The sequence below is a fragment of the Syngnathus typhle genome, linkage group LG8, assembly GCF_033458585.1.
Source record: "Syngnathus typhle isolate RoL2023-S1 ecotype Sweden linkage group LG8, RoL_Styp_1.0, whole genome shotgun sequence".
Taxonomy (NCBI): domain Eukaryota; kingdom Metazoa; phylum Chordata; class Actinopteri; order Syngnathiformes; family Syngnathidae; genus Syngnathus; species Syngnathus typhle.
This window is the reverse complement of record NC_083745.1, coordinates 8,980,489-9,008,487: the sequence shown is the minus strand read 5'-3', so window position 1 is coordinate 9,008,487 and position 27,999 is coordinate 8,980,489. Positions and strand designations below refer to the sequence as shown.

Below are 27,999 nucleotides of genomic sequence, written 5' to 3'. Positions count from 1 at the left end.
GTTGTCATGCATTTCTTGATGACCATAACAAATCCCTGAAGCGAGGCACTCTCATAATAAAAAGTAAGTCAAGTAATCCCCTATGTATCTTTTGTATTTATTCGATTTTTTTAATCTAAGCGTATTGGATTTTCAACATTTCCGATTCACACTATAAGCATTCGGGATAGAACCATGAGAAAAAGAAAGTAAGCATTTGAGATGAACAGAAACTTCAAATAAGACCTGCCGCTTCATTTAGGCTGGAAAGATTATTGGAGTTTTAAAGATAATGAACATTTTGTCCTTTCAAATCAAGTTTTCCCATCAATCAGGGCAGCCCTATATGAAAATATGAAGAGCAAAATCAACTAATTGAAAATAACATTTGGTCGTTTTTGATTGACGCCATGCTTGCCTTGCCACAAATAATTTGCAAGCAGTGAGGCAGCTGTGGTTTTAGACGGTGAAACCACATTGAAATTGATTCTGGTTACACTTCTCTACTAATGTGATCAGGGTGGCTGCCCACAAGCTGGTTTCCATCATTTCATCCCCTCGGTGAGCCTCGGCGCTGACAATATGAAACCAGCCCTCAGATTCGTAGGGACCGTTGCGTTCTCGCCAACTGTTTCACTGACTTTGCGATTGACAATTGTTTACATGGCTGTTAATACTCTCTATACTCCCAATTCCATGCCCCCACAAGCACCTGTCTGCGACAGAAGTGACTGCCCTCCACCTCCAACTGCTCGGGAAATGGCAAAGCTGCACTGTGCACACAGTCACACACACATAATATGTTGACAGAGGATATGAGGGGCAGCGGCAGCCCTGTGAGGGGTGAAAATGAAGTCTGTGTTGGTTTCACAAGGCTTTCCCTCAGAGCTGGGAAATAAGATGACCAGAGTGTGTTAGTGATGTGATCACCAGAAAGCGCGCTGGATCACACCTCCTCAGCCAGTTTTGGCAGATCTAAGGATACACTTTGAGCACATCTGTCAACATGTTTAAACATACACTCCAGATAAGTAGAAGTGAGCTAGGAATGGGACAGAACTCTCTGCAGGGAAAGTGCAGCTCACCGTCATGGTTAAATGTAATAACCACAAGCGGAGAATTTGAGGGAAAGCTATTTGAAGATGCTCCAATTTTATTCAAATTTCCTCACGTGGATTCGTTAAGGTTTCACACTTGAAAACAAAGACAAGGGAGTGAAAACCGTACTGATACATTTTACGGTTTGCAAGTGTTGCCCGTCTCGTGTCCCGTACTTTTATGGAAACACAGATGTCGAGTGAGAATGGTTTTGAAAGGGAAAGGAGAGAGAGACAGAAAAAGTTGTAAAATGGAGAAATAAAGCGAGGTACTAAATGAGTGAAAGGATATTGGAAGGAATTGTCATTTAGCAAGAATTTGTGGAATAAAGGAAGCGAGGAAAGGAAGAAAGAGAAATATTTCAATATTTTCTTGATTAGATTGAAAAACGGGAGAATGTGTCAGTCAGTGAGTAACTGAGCGAGCGACTGCAGAAATATGGTGAGGGAAGGGAACAAAGAAGAAGAGTGTTGATGAGTGGTAATAATGTGATAGCATGTGACAGTGGCTGAGACTCTCCATGTTTCCCAAAGCAGGCTTAGAATGTCTGAAGCCTTTTATTCCATGCTATACAATAGAAAAAAAAGGCTGTCACTGACTCCACTGGGAGCTCTGATGCGCTCAGAGCAGATGACAAAAGCCTTTCATCACATTGGATGCTTGCTCACTAAGGTGCAATCATGACACAGACATGTTCTTGTACCCATTTTGCCCTTAAACATATGAATTGCATGTGTATATTTCTCAAGGCAGCACACAGCATATGGTGTCATGCTTTAAAGCTTTGAGCTGCATGCTGATCTGAGCCGAGACTGTGTGTTTGGATAATGGGAGCCGAGCTCAGTTGCTCTCCGTCTGCCTCAGAGGGAACATTCATAGCCGTCCTCTCATCTCCCTCTTTGCAGCTAAACTCGTCAGAGTAGAAACACCTCTGGTTCACTCCGTCGGGCGCCGAGAAAATCTGAGATTTTTAAGACCCAGTTGTCCAACTCGGCTTACATTTCCTTGTACTGGGAGGAAACGGAAGGTTTTGTCTAATATATGCTGAGCTAACTTCTATAGATCAATTGAAAAGGGACGTCTCTCTTGCACACACACATACACACACACACGCTCACACACAAAGTGAGTCATTTTGATGTAGTAACTCACTAGATCCAAGAACGTCTGGTATTGCAGTTCAGAGAGCCTGTTATGAAATGTCTGATCTGGTGTAAGAGTAAGAAGAAGGTTATGAGATTTATAAAAAAAAAAAAAAAACACGTTATAACTAGGATTCTCACATAATGTATCATCTACATTATTAGTGAACACAGCAATGGAATATCTCCATCACGTTTCAATGAAATGTTAATCACTGTAAATGAAATAATTGTAATTAGAATCAAGAAACATATTTTGTAGATGTGTTGTATCAGCTACAAGCTTTGACAGGCTGTCTTTTCCCACCTTTCCCCAGACAACGAGATGGAGGTTGCAGACGAGCATCTGAAGGGAGGTGAGTGACAGAATATTTTATAGTTGCCTTTTCACCTTAACACCCGGCACACACAACCTGAGTGAGTGGCAGAGCTTCGCCTCGTGACAGTGATTTGCACGTTTTTTTTTTATGTATTCAGTAGAAGAAATTGAATGTTTATTCATCCGCTGACAAGTTGATTCACGATGTTGCTGCTGTTAAAAATACTTAATGCCAGCTAAGGGTACACTGCTTTACAAGAGCTTATGTCCGCTGCTAATTCCCAGCGTCAGTCTCTTCATCCGGCTCACTGGCACCATGCCTTCAGACCACCTAAAGTGAGCGCCAAAGCAACATCTCCCAGCAGCGTGTGCTAGGCTGAGGAACAAACACAACCACCAACGCGTCTGTCTTTTATCACTGCTCCATCTTGGCAAGTGGCCTGTAGCACCCAGATACTGCTTATCAAGTTTTAACTATTGACATTTGTCCATGTGCCGTCGTTCTGAATAAAGACAAAGCACCATTGACAATTTACATAAACAAGTGAGAAGTTCAGCGGAGTGTTTTTGTCACCTTGGGAATTTTCTGTGCGCGTGCGTGAGTGAGCTAGATTTTGTTCTGTTTGTTGGTAAGCTTGCTGTTTTTGTGTGCTTGTTTATTTTCTCTTTTCAAACTCTGAACTGCAATCTGAACCAGAGTCACCCGGCAGATGAATACAAATACGGTCTGTTAGAGGAATTTAGTTTCTCTTTTTGACATCTGATGTCCCATGCCGTAGAATAACAAAAATGCATTCAAAGTATAGCTCAACTCTCTTTCATGTATCATATATTATGATTTGTGTTTGATGTGTTTTAATTTAAACTGCGCTTTGATTTAACTGTCTTTTTTAACAGTTAACACTTATTGATAACACTGATCTGTTATTTACCGTTAGTTTTGAACCAGATGTTCACCTTCCAGCATGAGGCTATTTCAATAAAACTTCTCATGTATGTCATATTGCCAGCACTGTCCTGGTCCACACGGGCCTTTTTTGAAGTGCTGCCTTTTCATTTTGCGCCATCAGCCAGAGTTTGACTCACTGCTATATGGAACCTATTCAAAGGTTCGAATGACTGCCGAATGGCTCACGTTCTCTGGCAGATTTTTTTTCCCCCCCAATTGTACTCTGGGGTCGCTCTCAAAGCCTTGCATTGCCCCATTGGAGTCAGCTTTTGTCAGGGAGTTGTAAAACAACAGCATGTAAAAGCATTTCACTCTCCTCTTGCACTGTTGTCCTGGGGTCAGCCTATTCAGAATAACCAAGTTGGAATAATAAGTCTGAGTCCATAATGCATTGTCTGTTTATCGAGCAGTCGGATGATTTGACAATCTGTTACCTTTGTGTCACTAAATCGTTATTTTCTTGCAGATAACATATCACCGTCTACAAAATCAACAGCCGAGGATGACAGTGACAATAACAGAGGTTCGTGTGAAGCATCCATACTATTGTTTCCAGCTGCAATATTTACAAACAACAATGGTCATTTTTTGACAACATATTAAGAGCTGTTTAATATTTAAACATTCTTATTTAACTACACAAAAAGTGGAAATATTAGTCATCTGTATTAGGACCATTTTTTGTGCAGTTATGGCTGATAATTTAGCCAGTTTATTTTGGATGTGAGTGCTGTTAATGATGACTCATCATTGGCACATTAATATGTGTTTGGCGGGTTAGGGTTTTGTATTTGGCAATTGCTTCATTGGTGACCAATCACCAGTCACAGTCAGCACTCAGTATTCTCAAATTCCTCTTTGGGCGAATGAATTCAGCAGCATGAAGATCGGTCCTCTTCAAACAAATGTTTTCTGGGAGGCAAACTTGTTCAAGAAGCCATTATCTGGCCATTCTGCAGCTTCAGCCCCTTTGGATGTGTAATATTGAAACAATTATAGGCTTCTCCGATACGATGGACCAAAGATAATTAGATTCTTACACTGGAGGGTGTTAGTAGGCAATTAAAATGGTACACCATCCATTTGTCTTCAAGCCTAAAGGTTGCAGGGAATTTTTAAAGATAGCAGTCATGGTTGTTTTCCCCGGAGGGTTTGGCTCATCGTGCTGATTGCGGAAGGCTGGACTAGATAGCGCAGTCACTTCAAGGGCGTCAATAATTCGGTGTTTCTTAAACAAGTAGCAGTTTTGCTACCTTCCTGTCTGCCTGTATTTCAATCTCCCTGTTCAGCATACATTCCTATATAATCTTGCGAAAGCTATTCAAAATGATTCACAAATTCAATCAGTAGCATTAGGAGGCACAAGTATTTTGTAATAATCTTTATAAATCCTAATTTATCAGGCCCTCCAACTTAATAGTAACTAATCCATTCACAAAAGGCCCCGGCACAGCTTTCGAGCATGGGAACACTCAGTCCTTGAGACAACCTCTCTCACAGGAAGAGAATAAAATTATTTTGTAGTGGCTTCCATGTAAAGGTTAGGTGTGGATTGAGCGTATAGGGGGGGGATTGATCATAGAAAATACTCAAGATAGGACAAAGTGTAGGAAATGCACTTTCGGAAGGAAAAATAAATAAATAAATAAATAAATAGCACATGTCAGCTATGCGATATTCATAATTCAAGATGCTTGAGCGTCTCATACAACACCAAATCCTCCCGCTGAAAACCCAATGCACTTTATCGGCTGCCGTTCATATGTGGAGCACTTGTTCGTATAAATTATACTCTGTTGCAGTGCTGCTGGAATGTGTCTGTCAATATGCGTCTGTGTGATGCATCACGCTCCTCGGGGAACTTCATGCTCCTCACACCACGGGTCAGCCGTGAGAAGCTTTTAGCTGTTGTATAGATGAAAGGAAAACATTACGGTAGCTTCCAAGTGTGCTTTCTTGAAGAAGAAAAAACACTGGTTAGAGAAATGACACATTATAATAATGAAAAGAAGCACTATTATTACGTACTGCAGAAGGTACAATGTGTGGTCGGCAAAAAACACAAGTAAACCCGAGCATAGTCTTTTATACGGATGCCCACCTTGTTCTCTCAAGTTTACTTGGAAATACGTATTTCCAGCACCTTCTCACTTGACTACTTTGCAGCGGCAAACAAAGCATAAGTGCTTTTGGCCATATGTTCAGTTTTTCCTTGAAACAGGTACAATGCCATTAAACTGTTCATAATGATGTTGAGTCAAAACTGACTCTTTGAACGTTTGTGCAGTTTATACTAAATGCGTCATTGGATGATCCTCAACCTTGCTCAGGTTAACGCAAGTTTAGGTGCAATTTACAAAGTGTTAAGTTTTTCCTCACATTTAGACCTTGTCTTGTTTCTTTTCATGTATGTGCACTAGAAAAATTATACTTTTTCCCCAAATATGTCAAATTGGGAGAAATATGCATTTCAATTGACAAGTTTATTTGTGTTTCTTGACTACGTAAGCCAAAACACAAGAACAGAAGGATCATTCACCGTAGATTTAGATTTTTTTTATAAATAGAGACACCTGATTTGGCAAGCAGCCCCGTAGTGTTTACTATTTGGCATCGGGGTGGTATTAGTGAGATTAGTAGGTGTCACAGGGCACAATAAAACGTGAACCTTGAGCCAGTAATCAATGTCTTGCTGGATGTGTTTATCTGGGCTGCTACGGTTTCTGGTAACGAGAAGAGGAAAGAAAAATAGTGGTTACTGCGGACTGTGCATGGAGATAAATAACATTGAGTGGGCCTACGCTCAGCCACTCCACAGGCATCGCTGACAAACACTGCAAGAATTATTTGATTGTGAGCTTATGGTCATCATAATGGCCTTCTTGCACGTGCCTCATCTTTTTTTTTTTTTCTTTGCTTCAGTTGGCTTTTATAAGAGGGGTGAATGAGAGGGCAGTGGAAAGAATATGTTCGATTTTCATTTATTGCCGAGTATGAGCTCCATCTGTAGATATCCACTCAAGTCAAGCAGGACACAGAGGGAAGGATGCATATCAACTTTTGAATCATTTATTTCCTTGTAATACTTAACCCTGTTGTTGTCATGAATAAATCATACACGTCTGAAAGGCATGTTTTTTTTAACAAAACACGACTCTTAAAACAATAGGAACATTACAATATCTGAAAAATATATATCCTCATTAAGGCTGAGTGCTCTAGTGCGGGTTTGAGTTGAGAGCTGCTTTGTATGTAGGTGCTGACCAGTAGTGAAGTATCTTGGACCTGCAGTCACCATGAAAAGGGGGATTAGGTACTCTTCGTGTTGGAAAGAACGCTTGTGACAATGCTGCCACCTGCTGTTTGTAACGCACGAGTGAGTTGGATGTTGGGGGGTGTCATTGTGGAGACACTTCCTTCTAATGGTCCTAATCTTGGAGCCATTATAAATCACAGCTGCCCTACATATGATGTTTTGGCACCCCGTGTTCGCGGGGCATTCTTCATTGCAGATTGAGCACAGTTGTTCTCAATAAGATCAATATAAATGATGAAATCATGTGGGGGAAATTGCATTTAACCCTTTTCCACGTCTGATATGTTGTTTGGGATCACTATTTTATGATCATGACAGTCATTCAAACATTTTCAACGCAGAGTGTGACCTCAGCCTTCATCTTAACTTGCTTTTCCCTCTAGGTATTCCATTTGGCCCTCTCGGTGAGGCTTCATCTCCAAATGTCAGTCATGATTAATAGAAAGGATTGTCATTGACTGCGTGTCACCGGTATTCGGCATGATGGACAGAGGCAGCCACTCCAGATAGACATGCAGTGATGCTGGAACTGGACTTTTATTCCATTTAATAGAGGCTGACGTTTGTATTGTTCGGCGTGCACGGCAAAATTGTGCAGATATGGAAAATGGTTTGTCTGTGTATCTTTTGGGGGGGGGGAAGCAATTATAGAAGCTGCACAATAACCATTGTGTGTAACATGTTCTCTTATTGGTGTCATGGCTTCATTTACTGACGTCATTAGTTGACATACAGTGTGTGTGTGTATGTGTTAAAGGCACATGCCAATTGCATGCATTTTATGTTGCAACTGAAAGATGACTTTAGTTCCAAGAATGAAGTTTTTTTTTCAATCATTAGATGAACAATTCTTAATGTCTAATAATCAATTAGGGAAGCGTACAGAGCCAACTGCTTTTAAAATGATGTGCTGTACATTCATTCTTATCACGTGAATAGTATAAGACAATAATGTAGCTGCATTATTCAGTACCACTTTAACTCCCTGTGACCCCGAACAGGAAAAGCCACATAGCAGATGGACAGATGGATGAAATAATAATGCATTTACAGTACACTTGAATGGTGTTGGTGTAAATGTGCATTATAAATAGAAACACGTAAATAATTTAACTTCACTGCAGAATCAAGTTGTTGTTTTTTTTATTCATTTGATTTGGGGCTTTTTCGCCCCGTCGGTAAAATAAATGTGACCCCTAACAGATGAATTGCAAATGACGGTCGGGCACAATGTGAAACAAACAACTTTGAATTCTGTCTGAATCAGGACCTATACATGTGATGTGTCTTCTCTGGTCACAGTAAATATAGAAAGAGAGCTGGAGAAGCGTTCAGAAGATCCTTTTGTTGTGCGGCATACATATATACAAGGACGTCTCTGTTTGTGTTGCATCCTTCTTGATGTTTGAAGTGAATGATAATGCAATGTTTTGTTTTGTGGGGGGGATTCCCCAAAACTTTAACTTTGAGACCTATTTTTAAAAAACACTTGTTTCGTTGCTTCGATGAGTTAAAAATGGTCCTGTGTATACAGCCTCCAGACTAAAGCAGCACAGGCTAAAACTGGAAGTTCATGATTTATTTCGAGGTTCAACATTCAATATGAATCATTTATCATGACAAAATGTTTCCATCTTTTGCATGTTTTGTTTTCATATGTGCCTGCCGTGCTGGTATTCAAGTGATGAATATTTTCTCCTCTTTCTAGGAAAAGAAGCGGAAGCAGGTGATGAAGACAAGGCTGATGACGGTAATGTCACTTTATGGCTCATTAACATGCTCACAGCCCCTTTGCTCTGCCATTGTTCCTTGGTGTCATTTGTCATCAAAAATTGAATGTACTATTCGCTCCACTTCAGTATTTCCAACCCACATGCCAACAATGCAACAAAAAAGAAAGTTCTCTTATCACAGACGCTGGGAAGAAAGAAATCCCTCAATTATGTATGGCTTTGGAAGTGACATTATTTTCCCCTTTCTTTTTGTCACTTAATTTATGCATGCCTTTGTTTTTCCCATTGCTCACACTGCAGTACAAAGACAAAGCGACATGAAGCGATGATATGAAAAAGCTGTTTTAGGTGATACCAAAAAGCGAGTCATTTTGACTCTCGGCATGAATATTTTCTACTTTTTGAACTCTTTGTTTATAGATGCGAAAGGAATTGAAGACGTGGTGATGGAGAGTCAGAACCTAGGTATGGTAAACTTGCAAACAAAGTCTATTTTATGGGCTTATGTTAATGTTCGAGTTTATATTGTGCAAGCTGATCAGACATTTTGGTAGTGAAGTTAATCACACGCAAATAAACCTGTTCCAGCAGCTACTAAAACATACTTGCGTGAATTTATTTTGTCTGCTTGTTGTTTGTTATAAAAGGGCCACGGTGAACAGAAAGAAGGAAATATTTCTTTTCTACCTTCCTCTGTCATTAAGATTCAAGATTTGCTTTGCTGTCAGGGAGCAGCACCTTGAATCTCTTCTTATTTTATGTAAATCCTATTCCATTGACAGAATTTTGACAAATAGAGCAGATAGAGCGTCTCCAAACATGAATTTTGTAGATTTTCGATAAGTGTGTTGTGGTAAATGCTTTCCTGGTTTGCTATCCAAGGCATTAGTTCTGTAATTAACCTTCTCGTGAGACATAAACAGAAAGGTAGGATCAACCACAAGAAAAATACATAAAACAACAGCAACAGAATAATGCTGCTCATGGCTACATTGAGGGGAGGGGGGAGTAAATAAATAAAAACAAGCCTCTTTATGAATAAACAATGCTCTTGTGAAATATTTCCAAACAGACATGGGAAACTTAACACACTACATCATTGTTTGAAGACTCAACTCATGTGAAATCTTTAGTCAGATCTAAATTAAACCCTCAAAACCTTTCATGTTTTTTTTTTGTTGCTGGTCAAGATGAAGATTTGGGCCTTGAGGAGCTGAATCAAGAGGAGGATGAAAATAACAGTCAAGGCCAATGTGACGATATGGGAAGTGAATACAATGAACATCAGGACACTGTCATTGAAAACAAGGATCAAGATGAAGACAAAGGTACAGAACAATGCGTGCTTACCATATAGTCAGTTCACACATTCACACCTATGAACAATTTGAAGTCGTATTGTAACCTAACATGCATGTTTTTGTCATGTGGTTGGACGCTTGACTAACTGGGATAAAATCACAATTTACATTATTTGATTTCTGGGGGCTTTCACTTGCAATGCGACTCCAGACAAAATAATTTAGATGTCTTATTACAGCCTAACAGGTATGACAACCTGTCCCAAAAGACATTTCAGGTAGTAACGAAAGACCTGTAAGGACCATTGTTTGCATTTTTTTTTCCAGCAGATGATGAGCTAACTGCTGTAAAGACAGGAGAAAAAGAAACTGGCAAATCCACTGTGGAGATGAAAGGTAAAAAAAATATCTTTCTAACCTAGCTAGCTGTCCATGCGCTTGCAAATGTATTTGATATTTACATTGAAGTCCAGTTCATTCCTTCTATCAGTGGCATTCTTGGTCAGCGTTTGAAGACATTCTCGCAACTTCAGTCAAAGCTTCTTCAATTTGGTGTTAAAGTATTGCGGTGTGATAGCGGCCTAATTGTATTTAGTCCAGGTATCTTCAGATTAAGTTTAGTCTAAATTGAGTGTGGATGCTGTGAGCAATATTGCATTAAGACAACGAGAGCAGTCGCTCTGCCATTTTCTTTTTCACTATTTCGCCTTCTCTCTGAGTGACGTTCAATTAATTCAGGGTGAGAGCGAACCTTCCAAATAGATGTGTCTGAGAGCCTTCTCCATCCATTTTGAAAAGCCATCGGAATACGTCCCGTAAACACTACAAGCCTTTCCATCAGTGGAAAGCTACACTCCACCAGGTTGATTGTGTCGCACCGGGGCCTGCCACGGTCAGTCACTGTCAAGGGTTACTATGGGATGGCTGTGGGAGAGCAGTAAACAGTGGTGTCATTCATGATTGCAGGCAGATTACATTTTGTGCAAAGGAGCAGGGTCTCCGGGATATCGTAAGTGCAAAGTGTCACTGATCTTGAGTCTCATGCATAGCTGGGCTTAGCCAAGCATATCTGTTGAGCAAATAGTTCCATAGCAAATGCATTTGATTAAATTAATTCTGCATTCAGGCTCCCCGCTCGTGGCTATAGAGTGTAGATCTTAGTCATTAGTTGGAGTAATAAAATGGTTCATAATGATGTGAAGAATGAGGCGCAATGAATCAAGCAGCGGGAGAACTTCCCAGGTTTTACATCCGTTCCAGCATGCTGGTTGGCTTGTGATTTGTTAATGGCCATCCATTTCCTGGACTGCTTATCCTGATCAAGAATTGGAGCTCAGCCCAGCTGACTTTGAGCAAAAATGCCGTCTATACCCTCAACTGGCTGCCAGTCAAACGTAGTGTCGATGAAGGGTAACCTTTCACATTCACAAAGTCGCTGAATGGGACTTGAATCCAAGCTGGGCTAGAAAATGGTGAATGCACGAGACAAGCGGCAGCCCATTTACCGTAACAGACAGCTCAAATAGATGAGGGTTCATTGTGTAATATATTCAAAAACAATGATTTCACTTTACAGGGACTTAAACAGTCTTCTTATCTGTCACCAAGCTTATGTAACACAAGGCAGAAGGCTTGCTGATGGAAAGCTGCAACTTTGTATCACATTTCATTCCAGGATTTTATGTCCTCTTACTACTCCTGTGGTTGTATAAAAGAAAAACGAAAATATACAAGAAGCCTATACTGAAGCCTCTCATGACATCTCGGATAATGATCATGATGTCGCATGATCGTGCTAGGTCGCATTTCACCCTTCTGGCAGTACGTTAATGGCTTAGTAAAATTCACCCTTCTGTAAAATGGGTCCTAAATCCCTTCACTTTATCCACGTCATCTTATTTGAAAAGCTTTTGCCCAACTGTGGCACCCTAATATTTTGTGCATGTCTCCCAGTGTTATTAAAGGTTGTCACTGAGTAAGTTGGAGTTGTTTTAGTGTCATTGAATAAACTGCAACTTTAGCAGGCACTAAAGCTGTGTAAGCGTTAAAGGGTGTATGCGATCCTTATTTAAACATGTCATAGCAATATGCCTCTATTAGCGTGTATGAGGCATTGATCACACTTTGCAAGGAGTGTTATAGACATTTCAAATACCTCCTTTTGCATTTACACATCCACAACACCATGCTGTTCTCACACACCATACGATTGCACATGTGGAAGTGTGTATCACAGCTGAGAAGTTCAGTCCCAGCTCGCCTACACTTAATACCAAAGGGGTGAAAAAAGCTTCCTGTTCATTTTCACCCTTGCCACTCTGAACCTGTTATCGTCTCTAATCTGCTTGTTTGCCTATTTCAGATGCAGATGTACGACACAGGTTTCCTACTGATGTCTCTTGAGTTTATTTTATTAGCATTTAACATTTGACTTTTACACTTTAAGTCTTTTACTTCACAGTAATTATTTAGAAAATAATAAAAATATATATAGTACTGAGCAGGAAAACCCTAATTTTATGTAAGCAATATAAAGTACCAAACAGGGCACTGTGTGTCATGTGGAGGATTTTTTAGCGTGATAGAATATTGATGTGGAGAAGAGATGTAAGGTGGTGGGCAGAGGAGAGATTTTATATTTTAAATTGAAGTTGCATCTCCATTATTTGAATTATATGTACATATTCAATATCACCTTCCAAATGCAGGTAATGAGATTCTTAGCTCGATATTTGTGGTTAGAAAGGCCCACCAAATTGAATCAGAATCCAATCATCCTTTATTTATGAATATTCATAACATACTTTAAAAGGGAATTGGAGGCTGCATTCTTATTGCCTATCTCTTCAGCCTTGTTCTGCTGAATTGTGAGTGGGCACCTGCTTCAATAAGCTCATGGAGCACCCATAAATTAAAGTAAGACGCTCTTTGCCTTGAGCAAGGAATAAATAAATGTGAGTTGAGAACAGAAATTGTTTTTCCTTCATGCATTGTGATTCTCAGCTCGAAGTCAATAGCGATTGTCTTTGTTTCCAAGGTAAGATTTAATGGCAACGCAGATTCAATCCTCGTGTGTATACAAGCGGCATCATCAGTCTCCTGAATCAAATTTTTAGCAATCCGCGTTTGAATGATAATCATTGAAAAGTCCTAAATACGTTTTGTTGTTTACAAGCTGAGATTTTGCTCCTCTGCCTGATAGTGTTCCCTAATGCAATGCTGAACAGTTAACTTGTTTTGCTTTGTTTTGTTTTATTTGGTTAATCCTTCTAACAAATATGCACCACACAGGCACCATAGCTGTGAAGTCTGAATACTAAAAGTAGGAATATTTTACCCTCCTGCTTTTGTTAATGAAATACTTTCACTTTGCCGTGCAATTTATTTAGTCCAGAATAGTTGTTGGTTTTTTTTTCTTAATTTCTTGTTTTTCTTTTTAAGTGGTGCTAGAATAGTGGAGTATGTTGGTACCAACAATCTGCAAAGTGCAGAAAGCAACAAGTAGCATAATGGTTATGATGCGCAAAAGCAACGTTGATTGCCTTTGCTATGAGTCAGTGACTCCACTCCATTTGGTGGGTTTTTATACATTTGTATCACTTTCTTTTTGCCAGGCCGATGTGTAGTCATTTTAGTTAAAGGTTTCTAATGCTGAAAAAGTCAAAGTTGCTGTGGTTCGCATTTGCTCTCGTGAGTGACTTGCCGATCTTGTGATAATGTAGCTTCAACTTTTACTTGATGAATTTTGGATACTCACCTAACGTAGTGAAATGTGACGGCGCACATTCAATATAAAAATGTCCATTCATATGTGCAAACATCTGTCTAAAACAAAAACCATTACCGAGATTGGGACTTTGAAGCTGGCTAGGGTCATTCTAAAGGAAGGGCCCCTTCAAGGATGTGACTGGGTGCAAAAGAAATAAACGAGCAGGAAATAATCTGTGAAGTCAGACATGAGGGGCCCGTCAGAGGAGATAGTAAGGAAGAGGAAGGAAACAAAGGCACACCCAGCAGGCAAAAGGCACACAACAAAAAGGCACAAATGGTTACATCAGCCTCTTTGGTCCCGCTGTCATCACCCCCCTCAGCTTCTGAATCCCTTGATAGTTTTGCTTTGTTTTGTTTTGTTTTGTTTTGTTTTGTTTTTCTCTCACTCCCGTGCACTTATTATGTTGTTAACATTTGCAGCACAGCAGTCTTCATTATCTATACATAGTAAACAAATCGCACTGTTGGTTACCGCGATGTCTTGATTGCATGACGCATATCTGTCTAATGAATTGGACTGCAACAAATTCATTTAGCACTGAAGCTCTCCTACCACATCTCGTTGTGATGATGTCAGTGAGCACAAAACGCACTCAACATGATGTAGTTATTTCTCTTCCTTGTAAAATCCTCTCACACAATAAAAGAGTGCATCAAAAAATGGAGGCACCATAAATCAACCACTAACCATTATAAGATTCACTTTTATTCTTTAGCGGGCTACTGTTATGTGAAAAGTGTTAGTGATTAATTCTGTTTATATTTGACTCATTCTCTGGTAACATTTACCGCAACAAGCTGACACAAAAGGCTCTCTGGAAATCCAGCAGGCTTGTTATTGTTGTTAAGGTACACTCAAGTATGGCAGCCCATTGAGTGTGTCTGGCTGCTTTTATGTGGTCTTCCTGTTTTGTATAGAGTCCATATTGTGTTTGGATTTGATTTGTTCAAAATAGAAAAGAGCACAAGTGGGTGTTTCAATGACATTGATTTATGAATGCACTTTTACAGGATGTAACTGCCCCCCTCCCCCCAAAAAAGAAACGATTGAAATTGTCCTCGAGTCCCTTTAAAGCATAATAAAATGAAAGCAAAAATGCAGATGCTAAAAAATGTAACTTCTCGTTTTCTTTGTCATAGCCCTTTTTCTCAGAAAAATAAACAACCATGTATTTCTCCACTTAATTAGAAGTATCATGGAGGAATACAACTGCTAATTTGAACTATGGCTTTCGAAGTCATACTCTTTAACAAACTCTTTGACTAACATACAATAAAATCCCCCTTTAGTGGTTGAGTTATTCAAAACTGTAAAATCCTGGAAGAGAAGCCCTGCTGGGGCATCTTGAGCATGGAAACAAGCCATAGTTCTTATCTTTCTTGCAAGTTTATGCAGCTTGAATTCCATTTGGCTCGCCTCCTCATTCTAAACTTTCTCCGACGCGTGTTGTGTTCTCTTGTTATGCTAATTTTCCCAAGCTGGGTTTGAATCTGTGTCTATTTTATGCTTTTAAAAATCTAGAAATCCTATCACACTGTTGAAGCCATGCCTAGCTCTGGTTATTTATGTCGAGAGAGAGAAAATAGACACGCAGAGTGCAAATTGTAAGGGATGTTTGGTCAGCTCTCGAGCCTAGTAAGCTGCCGAAAAAAAAGAGAGGGGTCACGTTGGCTCCAGCCTTTTTATATTCCTCTTTTGAAGCTTCTCTTCTAATCAGCCCTCTTATCTCTATTCATCTGTTTGCTTCACAAAAAAAATGCCAAATGAATCAACTCTGAGCAGAGTGAGAATTTATCAGCCAGCGTGAGATGCAGCAGATGTGTGCTTGAAACGTCTGGATCCCGTCTTTGTCATTCTCCAGCATGCACGTCGACACACGCACACACATCCACCCTAAAAGCCAACACGAGCCCGAGACAGCATCTGAGTGATGTCTGTATGGGCTGCCTGTCTCCTGGAGGCTGCAGGAAAGAGTTGATGGAGCCGCTGCTTCAGATAGGAAAAGAAGTAAATCCCAAGTGAGATGATGACTGACAACCATTGTCTTTGGGAATAAAGGATCACAGTCAACATGATAAATTTGTCATTCCTTGGATTAAAAATGGCGTAACATTTTTAAACACTCGCACTCTTCATGTCTCCGCATGGAAACCAAAGCATATGAGAAATGATGTGATTCACAATAGTGTAATGGGCTGTGACTAAGAATGCAGAAATAAAACTGTAGGTGTGACAGTCTTACTTATGGATATCCGTACGGGCGGGACGAGAAATGCAGCTAGAAGTGTGTTACCAGCTCGGGTCTCCCATGTTAGCGCATTTGTTGTGACGAGACTCTTTAAGTGTGTCAGTGTAGGCGTGTGTATGTGTCGGAAGAAATATTTTTAAAAGGTGCATTTATATTTACTATTTTTGTTGTTTTCTTATATATGAATATGCATTTTGATGGCAGGGTTAGAAATTCTGGGTTCAAACCTCAGCTCACGGAATAAAACGACAGTATGAAATGTTCTCATTCCTAAACATGTTTTGTTGTGTAATGAGGCACGTCGCACTGCTGAGACAGGCCAATGCCATTGGATTTACCTGGTGTGAAACAGTATTTAATTCAATATATGTACCTGAATATCAAGAGCCAGAGTCTGCCCAGTGAGAATTGCTCTAAGCGTTAACTGTCTCCAGCAGCTTGCCACCTTCTCCTGTGCATCCTGGTGCCATCTGTTCCCCAGGTAAACACTGCACAACACACGTCGTGTGGAAGAAATTGTAATTCATCAGAGCCGTTTGTCATAATCCAGTTGATATGCTTCAACATACCCATTGTGGACAACATATTATCCAAAGAGAATTGACAGGTTTTTAAAGCAGTGGACTCTCAGAACTTGGATCGTAATGTGCATATACAATCCAAAAATCAGCTGAAAAGTTACTTGAACTTATTTTTAAGTGTAGTTTCTTTGTATTTTCTTCTCTTTCAGTTTGACACAGCGGATGTCACTTTCAAAAATGTTCTCTTCTTCCTTCTGTCTACTCTTGTCTAATTCCCCTCACTCCCAAAAAAAAAAAAATAATGTTCTCTTGGGAGCGCAGAGAGACGCGTCATGTTGGTGCTGAAATCTTGACGGACTGGCAAACTATGAATTGGCTCGCTGTAAAAGTCATTGTCATGCCTCTCGCACATCAATTGAATTGTAAGAAATGAAGTGTTCTCTTGCTGTCTATAATACGCCACTTGCTGACAGCTGCCACAGTAACAAGATCATCAATGTTATTCATTGTCTGTGCTTTTAATGTCATAACAGTTAAGTGTATGTTTCTCTTGAGGTCTGCCAATTAAGCTGCCCTGGAACTGACCTTTGTGGTGAGAGGCAGGACTCTAGCAGCACGCCCACTTTTTACTACTCTCGAGACAAGCGCTTTGATTACACTGACTGCTTCATTGCATGATTTCCTGTGGAAAGCCAGGAGTTGCCCAGAGGAGGCATCACTCCCTAACTGCAAATGAAGGCCTGCGCTGCAGCCTCTTGTCACCCATACAAACATTCGCTGTTTCCACATTCATCCATTTGGTGTATTCCATTCATGTCATAGTGCAAGATTTGCATTACCTCTGTGTCAAATTAAGCATTTTCTTGACCTACACTGGATTGATATAGTAAATTACGATCGGGATTGAAGCCGGCTTTGTGCGGCAAATGTGGATTAAGTGTAAGGATTATGGAAAGTTATTCAGCCAGTGATGAGAGAGGAGCAGGCCACCACTGACAAGCAAGTATGTAGGTCACACAGGGGGAGGCCTCTTTTGCATTCCCTATGGTGTCTATTTTTGTGTCATCTCCTCCACCTCTCTTAGTTCTTCGGTTAATCAGGTATTCACGCATGGCTTCTCATCTCTACCTTATTCGACTAAGTTCATGACAAACCACTATGGCTAGCTTCCATTGTTTAGACTGCAGATTAAAAATGTCTTGAGAGATCAACACACCCAGTAGAGATGCTTTATCAAACGTTCATCAGTGATTATTTTTCTTTCTCTTTGGCAGCATATGTTTGTCTTTTCTTTTGCCATCCAATCATCTGCACGTTCTCTGTGCTCAACCCAAAACAGATGGTGTTGTTGTTTCATTCATTCCAATGACTCATCTTGTCAAGCAAGTCCCAAGCCCTTGTAATGAGTATGGGCCTCTTCGGTCTGTTTCGAGGACCCTAACCCAATTCGGAGCTGCAGCGTCACTGCTGCAAGGTTACCCAAACCTACCAGGGAGCACAAAGTGTTCACAATGCCTGGGCTTTCTTATGGGGAAGAAAGGCTGAATATCAATGAAACCTCTTGTCTTCTAAGGAGGATAGCCAAGAGCGGGGCAGTCACAGGGTTGACAAAGCAAGCTTGTTTTCATCTCCTGAGCCTTTAGGTCACAGCTCAGTGGTCCTTAATTGGCTCAGATTGTTAGACAGTGTTCTTTCTTAAAGTAAAGAAAACTCCAGCTATGAAACGTTTACCCCCCTTAGACACAAGCTGTTTTCCAACCTCTTGTTTGGAGAGCACAGGCTCATACAGCTAAGCTATTTGCACGAGCTTTCACAACAAACGTAACATTAACATATGAAAATGGGATTCTTTCCACATTTACCAGCTCATTAATTCTTTTGATTTAGAACTTGTTGAGCCCCACCAGTTCTTGTTTTGCTTAAGGTGGGAGATGTTTTTAATTATCCTTGCACTTGGGCATATCAGGTCTTTAACTATTCTCCCATGTACAGTTTAATGAGGGATGTTTTTCCATGCTTGTTTAATACACATGGCGTTGGAAAGACCTGGACCACGCTACTCATAGGCCACCCACTTGGTATTTGGAATTTAATTCCTTTTTCATCCATTGCGGGGGAATGACCTTGGTATTTTCCTCTCTTATTCTCTCAAAATGAAGTGCTGTTGGGCCAGAAATGGTCGTCCGTCTGTTTCATAAACGCTGCAAAACTTTAAGCTCTTCACCAGAAAATCAGCTCAAGAAAATGCAGCAATGAAAATGATTCTGAGCGTACTTGATTTTCGAGTGTGATATGGTTTGCTTGTTTGTTGATTTGTTTGCTGTATTCAAAGTCCTTCACTGAGGTAGTGATGTCATGTCTATTAGACTGTCAGAAGCTGGTCACACATTTGAGCTATCGGAGAACAAAACTCCCTGTTTGACATAAAATGAATAGCGGCTACCTTAAACCTTCTGTCTGGAAATTTAAAGTAGATGTTAAGTCTAAAATGTTTTTTACAATATGGTCTATGTGTCTCCACTAGTCTGAACACAGCAGTTTGATTCATATTGTGTTTTTGCACTACAAATTCTGTAGCAAACTGATTTTTATCCATTTCAGGTCACGGCCATTTTGCCACTCACTGTTGATTTATAATGACATCACAGTTGCGTAGGAAAGCGGCCAATCATGGCTCAGTTTGCAAACGTCACATGATTGAATTCAGAAAATAAGTACAGCGTTCTGATTCAAACATATCAATGGCCACTTCGGGCATGTGATGAGAACCTCTGGTGCAGTGTGCACATCCATTCCAAACATGGAGCCAGTGTATTTGAAATGGTCTACTTGGTTGACTCCATTTTGTTCCCTAAGAATCTGTGCATAACATAGTGTATTAATCTTCTACAGCATTTTAGAAGTATAAAACATAAAATTGATGGTAAATCTGTTCACCAGTCTTTCATAACTTGTCGATTACAGTCTTTGTAGCTTGCTCTCCGCCCCCTTTTATCGATTTTGCAAGGATCTCGCTCGGCTGCTTTTCCATCCTTTAGTTTTCTTCACATCTACTTTGATTTCACACTGCATAGCTTCTGGTTCAAGTGCCTCAAGAAGTTGTTCCTCAGGAGGTTGCCGTGACACTGTCTGAGCCAAAAAGCCACTCGTCACATTCTGTCTATCGATCTTTTGATCTTGTCACCTTCAAAAAGCATCCAGTCTCGTTGATGTCGGTGCTCGGTTTTAGTGATATTTTTTTACTAATCTGCCCAATGAGCTAGTAAATGTGTTTGGTGTTTCCAGACCCGAATGGCTAAACTCAACCCAGCCACTTATATGCATTTTGCTTGCCGTTATTCTGTCAGTTTGGCTTATTGGTTTTATTTTGTGTCATATTTTGGCACTCGGGATCTTGAAATCCACAATTTCGCTGTGCCTCTCACAAGCCAACAGTGTTCTTAAGTGAGGTAACTGCTTCTGCTAATACAGACACAGTCTTGAAATCCAGCTGACGTGGCAGGACCTTGCAAGTGCTCCAATTTTACTTTGCCTGATATGAAGCCTTGTCATTATGAAACTATAATCATACAATTTCATCTTCATATGGCCGGAACCATCATCAATCTGTTGGACTCATCTTCACGATACGTACACCTACTGTGGATGCTTCAATACTACAAAATCCTCTAGATTTCTCTATTTCCACCTTAGAGACAAGTCCCAAACCTAAGTCTAAGGGCCTACTGAGTTTTCCGTCAATCACTTTTTACAGGAGGTAACAATTTTTTGGGGGGGGTTTAGTCTGGGACTGACATGCCCATGGCTTGACATGGCAACTCAACCTTACTAATACCTTTTTCATCTCTGACTATGTAACTTCAAATGTTAGTTATGTGGTGATAAAGTTGCTTGAGCAATGACACCAAGATCGCCATGCTTATAGAATATTGTAACTTCTTTTGCTATTAGAAAAGCTGCGACATTAAGTGGAGCCATGTCGAGCCAATTAGGTAACATTTAGCGGAAAAGGGGCGAAATTAAATCACCGGTTGGGCACTGCACTACTGCTGATTCTAAACGAAAATAACATATTTTTCAATGAAACGATCCCAGTAATATTTAATAGCAACTTTGTGTTGAGGGATATTTAAAATACTGTACAATATATAATACTTGTCCATTTTAATTACAGTGATGCTTGAGCAAGGACAGTGGTGCAGTGTAATTACACTTCCTCTTGTCACCACATCTTGTCCAAGAAATAAATAGAAGGTGGGCTGGAAGTAATTTTCTGCTTGTCTGCATATGAGGATGACTTCAACCCATGAGTCGTCTTTTTTCCTCGCTTTTATATTATGTATATGAATACTGAATAGCACGCACTTGAGCTACTGATTGATTTTCTATTGTGGTTGTTTTCAATAAGCATCCAATTGTTCCTACTCAAGTCATTCATCTTTGTGGAGTTTGTGCTCATGACGTCTGTCAGCGAAGACCATGATTAACTCAAATTCTTTCACCATGCATACTGGTAATTTACATTCCAAAAAGGGAAAAGCGAGACACTTTCAAGTACCCCTTAGGGTCCGTGGTCTTAGTGTTTGGAACCGCTAGTGTAAGCGGTCTCGCTTCTTGCTGAGCTGGTCAACTTCTGTTTTTCTACACCTTACCTCAGTGGAGCTGGCCTTTCCTTCAATAGAACCTTGACAGAGGAGTGTTTTTCTCTCCCCACTACCTTGTTTGTGTTTACCACAATGCACACACAACCTTCCCTACATGATGGCCTTCCTACTGTCAGCATGCATGGGAGTAAATTTATAATGTAAATCTGACTAATGTGGCCTCGAAGACCATGTTTGTTGGACTGCAATAGAATTATGACATTTTTGCTTTTTTGGCAGTACAGAGGGAGATTCTATTACAGCAGTATTGTGTCTGCGAAGGAGCATCTGGAATGGGGCCAGGAATGAGCTCCTGCTGCTGCTGCACACAATGCTGTGATGCTATGCTAGTCTGGATAATAAGGCAGACTTGACAGAAGCTCTCTTCCCACACATGTCACAATATCCTCATTTAAGCATCAGCGTGAACACCACCAACTGAATTGTGAAGTGTCTATGGGTAGGGTTAATTGAGGAGCAATGAATGCATCCCAATAATTTATGACTATTGACTCCGTTTGGTTTATTCTCGTTTATAGTGCATGTAAACATGTGAAGATATCTTTTGACAGGGAGCTTTGAGGTTTAATAGAAGTAAATCTTCTATAATATTAAATATATCAATATGCAATGTAAAGATGTGAAAATGATGAGCTGTGTATTAACACTCTTCAAAGTATATATAGATTTTACATTAGGTTTGTTTTCCTGGCTGTTTTGAAGTAGTATAGAGCTGTGCGGCAGTAAATTTGTTTCTCAAACAGTATTAATTGAACAAGCAGGTTATAAGGAAACACCAAATGGGGTCCATGTTCTCATTGTAAACCTAACTGTAGATAGAAGTATGTGTCTTTAAAAGTAGAGCACTAAGTGACGCTTTCATGCACATTTATTGTATTTTTTTTTTTACCTAGTGTAACCACTAAGCATTGACTCCTCCTTTCGAAAACCTCAGCACTTAACTTGGTTTGTAGATTATTATATCCCCCTCAGGGCAGTTTGATGCCTCGAGAGGAATCACACACACGCACAGACACAAAGTCTGAGACTGCTGTTGCTTCATCCTTCCTAGCCTGAAACTAACAAGGATTAGAAACTTCACTTCTGTTGCATCAGATAAAAATCCATTCTGTTTTGGGGGAAACTATTTTTGAGTCAGCATAAGATAGCTCGAATCAAAAAGGTGTCGCTATCCAGCGAACAGAAGGCTGAATGTCAGTGATTGCACAAGCAGACTATACAGCAAGTGAAAACTGAAAGCCTCAACAAAGGATGTGGTAACTTTATAATTTAAAAAAAAAGCCCAACTATTATTGTTTACATTGAACTCTATGCATCTTATGGCCTGTCGTTCGAGATCATTTCCACAGGTTGCAGCCTAGCTACCAGCATCACTCCTTGCATTTCTTTTGGTGATGACCTTCACTGCAAGCTGCAGAATGCTTTCATTTCTAGCTGTTTTTTCATAGGCAAGCGGTTGTATTTCACGCCGCTGCTGGGCCGCTGGGGGAGAGCGGGTATTTTTATGGTGTGCTTTGTTTGCCTGATTGTTGTTGCAAAAGGGGGGAAGCGGCAAGGTTTGCTCGGGGAGTGAGGAAGAAGGAAGGAGTTGTGTGACTACAGAGATAACAGGCCGTATAGAGGATGTGGAGGGAGGCTTGGTGCAGGGAGGGTTCTTGTGCTGCCTTACAGGGATGGCAGTTTGTAATTAATTTTGCACGCATCTCTCTCCCTTCTCGCCTATGTTTTTTTCAGCTTTTTTTAAGTGCAACTCTAGAAAAGCACTAAATTTCCAAGCACGAGGGGCCATTAAGTAGGAATGTTAAACGTAATATCCTAGCGTTATGCAACTACTTAGAGGTTTATGAATTATATCTTAAGACATGTGCTTCACATTGCAGATGCCTCCGAGACCACACCTGGCACCAGCACTGAAGGTGAGCATTTCACTTGTTTCTCCATTCTGCTCCCTGTTGTTAAAGTGATATATTGCAGAAACCCACCACCGTTCACTGCTGGCATTCTTTACTCTGTTACATTGTTTTTTTGCTTCCCTGCTACTTAAAGAATAACAATTCATATTCACACTAAGGCTTCAAGAAGTGTAGATAGACTATGACCAGAAAAATCAAAATAATGTTTTGAGCTTGTACTTGAAAGTTCTTCTTAGCCTATTCATTTATAGCTTATAATTTAGATTTACTTTCAATAGTGGCAGACGTCTTCTGAAAATTATGAACAATTTCAAATAACTGTCATTGTTGACACAAAACTTTCAAGTCACAAAAAGCCTACTAGAACATTAGAACTTTAGGGTTTTATTTATTTGGGGCGATTTTAGACTTTCAATGGTGGCAGGTGTGTATTGACGCTCATTAAAGATACGCGTGAATGTGATTTGTTAATTCCGATGACAGGCACAGCCCCGGTTTTGAGTGAGTGTGCACATTTATGTAAACATATCTGTTTATTTTACATTTCCTCTCTAAAAGATTGTTTTCCCACTTGAGTTGTTTTTTTTCATGTCACCAAAATAGGATCAGCAGTGGGTGTACTCTATCTTATGGATTCTTCCTCAGCATGTGGGCCATCCATCCAAAATTTGGGATTATAGTGTTTTTTGCCAGTAAAGCTTACATAATGGTTACAAAGACAAAACATATTCATTTTGCTTCTGTTTTCTTCTATTTTCACTCCCACTTCACTTCAGAGGGGATAAAAGATCATGTTGAGAGTTCAGGGGAACGCGAATCCATAGTGTCTATCAGCATGAAGTCCAAAGGTAAGAAAAACCCGAAGGATGTATTCCCATTCATACAGAACACTGCAAACGGATGCATACGAGGCCACAGCTGCCAAATTAAAATTCCCTCCGACCCGAGGTTGTCTTGGAATTACTTAGCCAAATCTGCCGAGCCACTCCACGAAACCGAGCGCGACACAGCTTCGCCCTCCTAGGATTCATGCTGTCTCTCCTGCAGAGCTCTTGCACTCCTCCCCATCTGTCTCCATCTTAGCAGGCAAAGACATCAGGCAGACAGTCTTTACGTGCGCCTTCAGGGCCAAATGCATTTGTAAATGCACCCCCCCCCCCAACCCCATTTCAGGTCTGCAGCCATGACCCTGGTATTTTGGTATAAATGTGTCAGCATGTCTGTGGAGATTGAGTGTGATAAATTGCTTGCAAACTCTACGATCAGACGTTCAATAAATCAAGTGTGAAATACATATTATTCCAAGGTGCGGACAAGACAGACTGTAGGGGCGATAATCATGCAAATAAATCATATTTGATACGAATACCGCGCTGTTATTCTCAAGTCCCCACTGAGATTTGGGCATAATAACGCAGCATGTAATTGGAATGACGCAGTTCCACAGAATACAAAGAATTTGGATGTCTGCATGTGTTCTGTAGTTGGATTTTGTCTTACGTTAAGTAGAATAATGTGTATCTGATTTGATCATTATTCATTTCCGGGGAGAGAGTAGTAGAACTTAAAAGAAATTCTCAGAAAGAGGTGGGTGTTAGTGGGAGGGATTTAAAACTGAAGCTTGCATGCTGCCTATTTCAAAAGCAATATTGGGAGTCTCCTTCTGGGATGATTGAATGTTCAATATATATGGCGCTGAAAAATACAAATAGTGTGGAGGGGGGTCTTTTTTCTTTGGTCAGGACACAGAAGTTGGATCCCAATAATTCTACAATCAAAATAAAAGTACTAATACTTCATCGAGACAGTTTCTTCCAAAAGAATATTTCTGGATGAAAGTATCAGAACCGTGTGGATCTTCTCTATGTGAATTTTTATGAATGTTGCAAACACTTTTATTTGAATAGATTTAACCTAGATAGTCAGCCCTCAAAAACACAAGGGAAACAGTACACAGCACCATATAAAATAATTTTGGAGCCAGAAATAAAGACCTGCTGCAATCTTAATTCCAAAATAACTTTATTCTGTGTGCAGACCCTGCTGAGAAGAAAGACTGACCGCCTGAGGGAAGGACAATCAACCTCATCTGACAGCCAGCAATCTGACTGAAGGCCATTCACACGAGAATCAGACAAGCCCAATGGCGATTTGGGTGCCGCCACCGGTTCAGGACATCCCGTTATTCACATATCCAATTTGGTTTTGCCCATTTCTTATTTGTTAATACAACCACGAGCCTGAAAGTCATGTGCATCCAAAACCTTTCGGGGGGGCGGGGGGGGACTTGAACATATCAAGCAGAAAAGATGAGCCATAACTCACCATGTCATAATAACCTTTCCATTGTGCCAGCTAAATGAAATGAGATGAAGTGGGTTTCTTTGTTAGAGCCACGCGCACTAGGAGAGCACAGTATCAACAAGTCGGATTCACATATTAGTAAGATTTCGTTCATACAAAGAAAAATATCGTCAGTTCAAGTTACCGTGATCAAGGCCAAGGTTACTCTGTTATAGTCAAACTGCTCTCTGAAACTTTTTTCTTTACTTCTTAACTCCCACACAGTTTAAAAGTGATGATTGTCTTCTAGCAAATGGACTCGCTGTTTCTCTTTCCCCACCTTTGACCCAACCCCCACTTCTTCATCATTCTCTGTGCATGCCAGCAAATTACTTTGACAAAATGAGTCATCTCTTCTTGTCTCCTTTTCAGATTGTCTAATATTTGTGGAAGAATCTGCCTTATCTCATCAAACATGCAATCGCTATCACAAAGAGTTGGGCTAAGTATTAATTTTGAGTTTTGTCATTGAAGTCACTAAAAGGCTACTCACTACCTGTTGATTGTTCATTAATTACTTTCAAATGTTTTTTAGTTCAATGGTCTTTATGGCCCACCTTCAGTGGTGCCACACTGATGATCGAATGGGTTCGAGAGTTCTAAGGAATGTTGCCTTCATACTTTGGTGTTTGCTTTGCTAAAATATAACTGAAAGAATGAATAAAGATTGAAATGGGAGTCTCGTCTCGGTTTTGAATGCCGCACATCTTATCTTGCCTGATGACAGGATCTCATGTTTTATTTAATTCAGATTGCATTGGGTACAGTTAACATTACCTCAGCTCATATATTATACGCGAGCCGCCGTAACGGAGCAATCAGACGGGCGTCTCTGGGCAGATAAGAATAATTATTGCGTCCTGTGATCTGCTGCACGCTACCTCTCAGGCGTTCCCCTCTGAATCAAATGAGACGAGATGCGTGACAGACATCCTCACCTCAGAAACCCGTTGAGAAACTCAAGCAAGTCTTGATGTGAGTGCCTCCGGTGGTTGCGTTTAATATCGACAAGGTTGTCGCGTCACCCAACAAAGGATGAAACAGATTCCGTTTATTTGCGTGTGTGCTTTCTTCACTTGCCACTTTGGCACCCGTATTGCTGCCGGGTCAAGGTAGTGAAGCCTCCAGTTGTCAGGGAGCCATTCAGACTGTTTAAATGTACCTCACTTACCATTAAGGTCATTCATTATGATGTTACATCAAGTTTGCAATACCGGCTTGAATAAGGCTGGTACTTTGAATAAGGCTGGTACTTTAGAGAAAAAAGTACTTTTGTCCACAATTGTATAGGTCTACATTTTTGTTAAAGATTTATTTCAGCATTTCGCAAACAGTACCAAATCAATATTTGATCTTTTGAGCAGAAAAAAAAGCATGCATACAACCCGTTTGCCCATGGTTGCTTTTGTCAATTGCTTTTTTTCTTGTTGACGCCACGATCCAAGCGGTAGCGCAAAACCATATACCAGTAACGTAACCCAGCTTCTAACCGTGATCAAAGCATACCAAACACATATACCCAGTGTTCCCCTATTTTCATGTCATCCTATTTTTATATTTTTGTTTCAAACAACTAAGATGAATGACAAAACAGGTTAGCTAAGACTAGTTACTGCTGGACATGGTGGAACATCAGTGCCGAGGGCCAAATGTCATTTCTTAATTTGCAACCTAATTGTAAGACTAACTGTGTACGTATTAACAATGATCCAGTGCAGTTAATGAATGCATTGTTAAATGTTTCCTAAAATAAATCAGACTTAACAAAATGTATAATTTAACTAAAAGACTCAAAGAATGATAAAACCAACCAAAAAAAAACCATTAATATTGTGTCTTCTCTATTCAGCTGGTACGTGTCCATTTTTATGTCGGTGTCGAGAAGCGAAAAGACTTTTTCACAAGTGTAAACCAAATTTATTTTAGACCTTTTATAAATTTGCATTATTTTGTTGTTTTATAAAGCTGTAACATTGTTGTTGGGCAATATGTTAAGTTGCCTCATCCTATCGAATATCTTTTTCCGAATTACAAAACTCGTAAATGAGTTAGTTAATCAGTACTTGAGTAGGTTTTTTGAGTACTTATTTACTCTTGCTAATAATTTGGAAAACAACTTTGCTTTTAGAATTATTAGTTGTTATTGTCATTGCACAGTTTATAATCAGTTAAATTTTTTATGTAAAGTGTTTTTATGAGATCATATAAAAACCCAAAACGGAACTCCAACAGCTTTCTGATACAAATCTGACAAGTAACAACTTTTCTCACCCCTTTGGCAGCTTCCATATTTATGTTCCGGCAACTTGCAGAAAGGCCAAACGGTTGTCAGGACAGATTGTCCCTGGAAGAAAAAGAGTTTAAATGTTAATGACTTCATTTAAATGTTGCATGTCAGAGCCGAGGATTCCGTGAATCGGAGCCATAGATCAGTGTCAAGGGAAACGGCTCCCTGGTCCTGCTGCTGTGCACAGGCGCTTTGGCATAACAGCCACTTCAGTGCTACAATAACAAAGCGCCTATTCCACAAAAATAGCCCGAGGCCCTCCATTCTACTCGCTCCAATGTTAGAATTGCCGTGAAAAAAATTGTTCATCCTTCACTGCAGAATAACATGATCAGCAACAAATCCTACGCAGAGCTGCACGTTCACCTGTTTTGTGTTTGTGACGAGCTTGAATAAGCTTTGATTGACACGTGT

The 27,999-nt window shown here is 40.1% G+C and overlaps 1 protein-coding gene across 4 annotated transcripts in view; it reads left to right on the top strand.

The window, feature by feature from the left end:
- macrod2 (mono-ADP ribosylhydrolase 2) overlaps positions 1-25,976 on the top strand; it is a 273,703-nt gene extending 247,727 nt beyond the window's left edge. For 3 of the 4 annotated variants that reach the window (XM_061285242.1, XM_061285243.1, XM_061285241.1), the window contains 9 exons: positions 2,537-2,575; positions 3,954-4,010; positions 8,512-8,553; positions 8,957-9,001; positions 9,727-9,864; positions 10,165-10,233; positions 22,923-22,958; positions 23,732-23,803; positions 24,993-25,976. In XM_061285242.1, the coding sequence (XP_061141226.1) occupies positions 2,537-2,575; positions 3,954-4,010; positions 8,512-8,553; positions 8,957-9,001; positions 9,727-9,864; positions 10,165-10,233; positions 22,923-22,958; positions 23,732-23,803; positions 24,993-25,015 (521 nt within the window). In that variant the 3' untranslated portion in view covers positions 25,016-25,976. The remainder of the gene's footprint in view (positions 1-2,536; positions 2,576-3,953; positions 4,011-8,511; positions 8,554-8,956; positions 9,002-9,726; positions 9,865-10,164; positions 10,234-22,922; positions 22,959-23,731; positions 23,804-24,992) is intronic. The other variant, XM_061285244.1, reaches the window with a different exon arrangement.
- Positions 25,977-27,999: the final 2,023 nt, after the last annotated feature.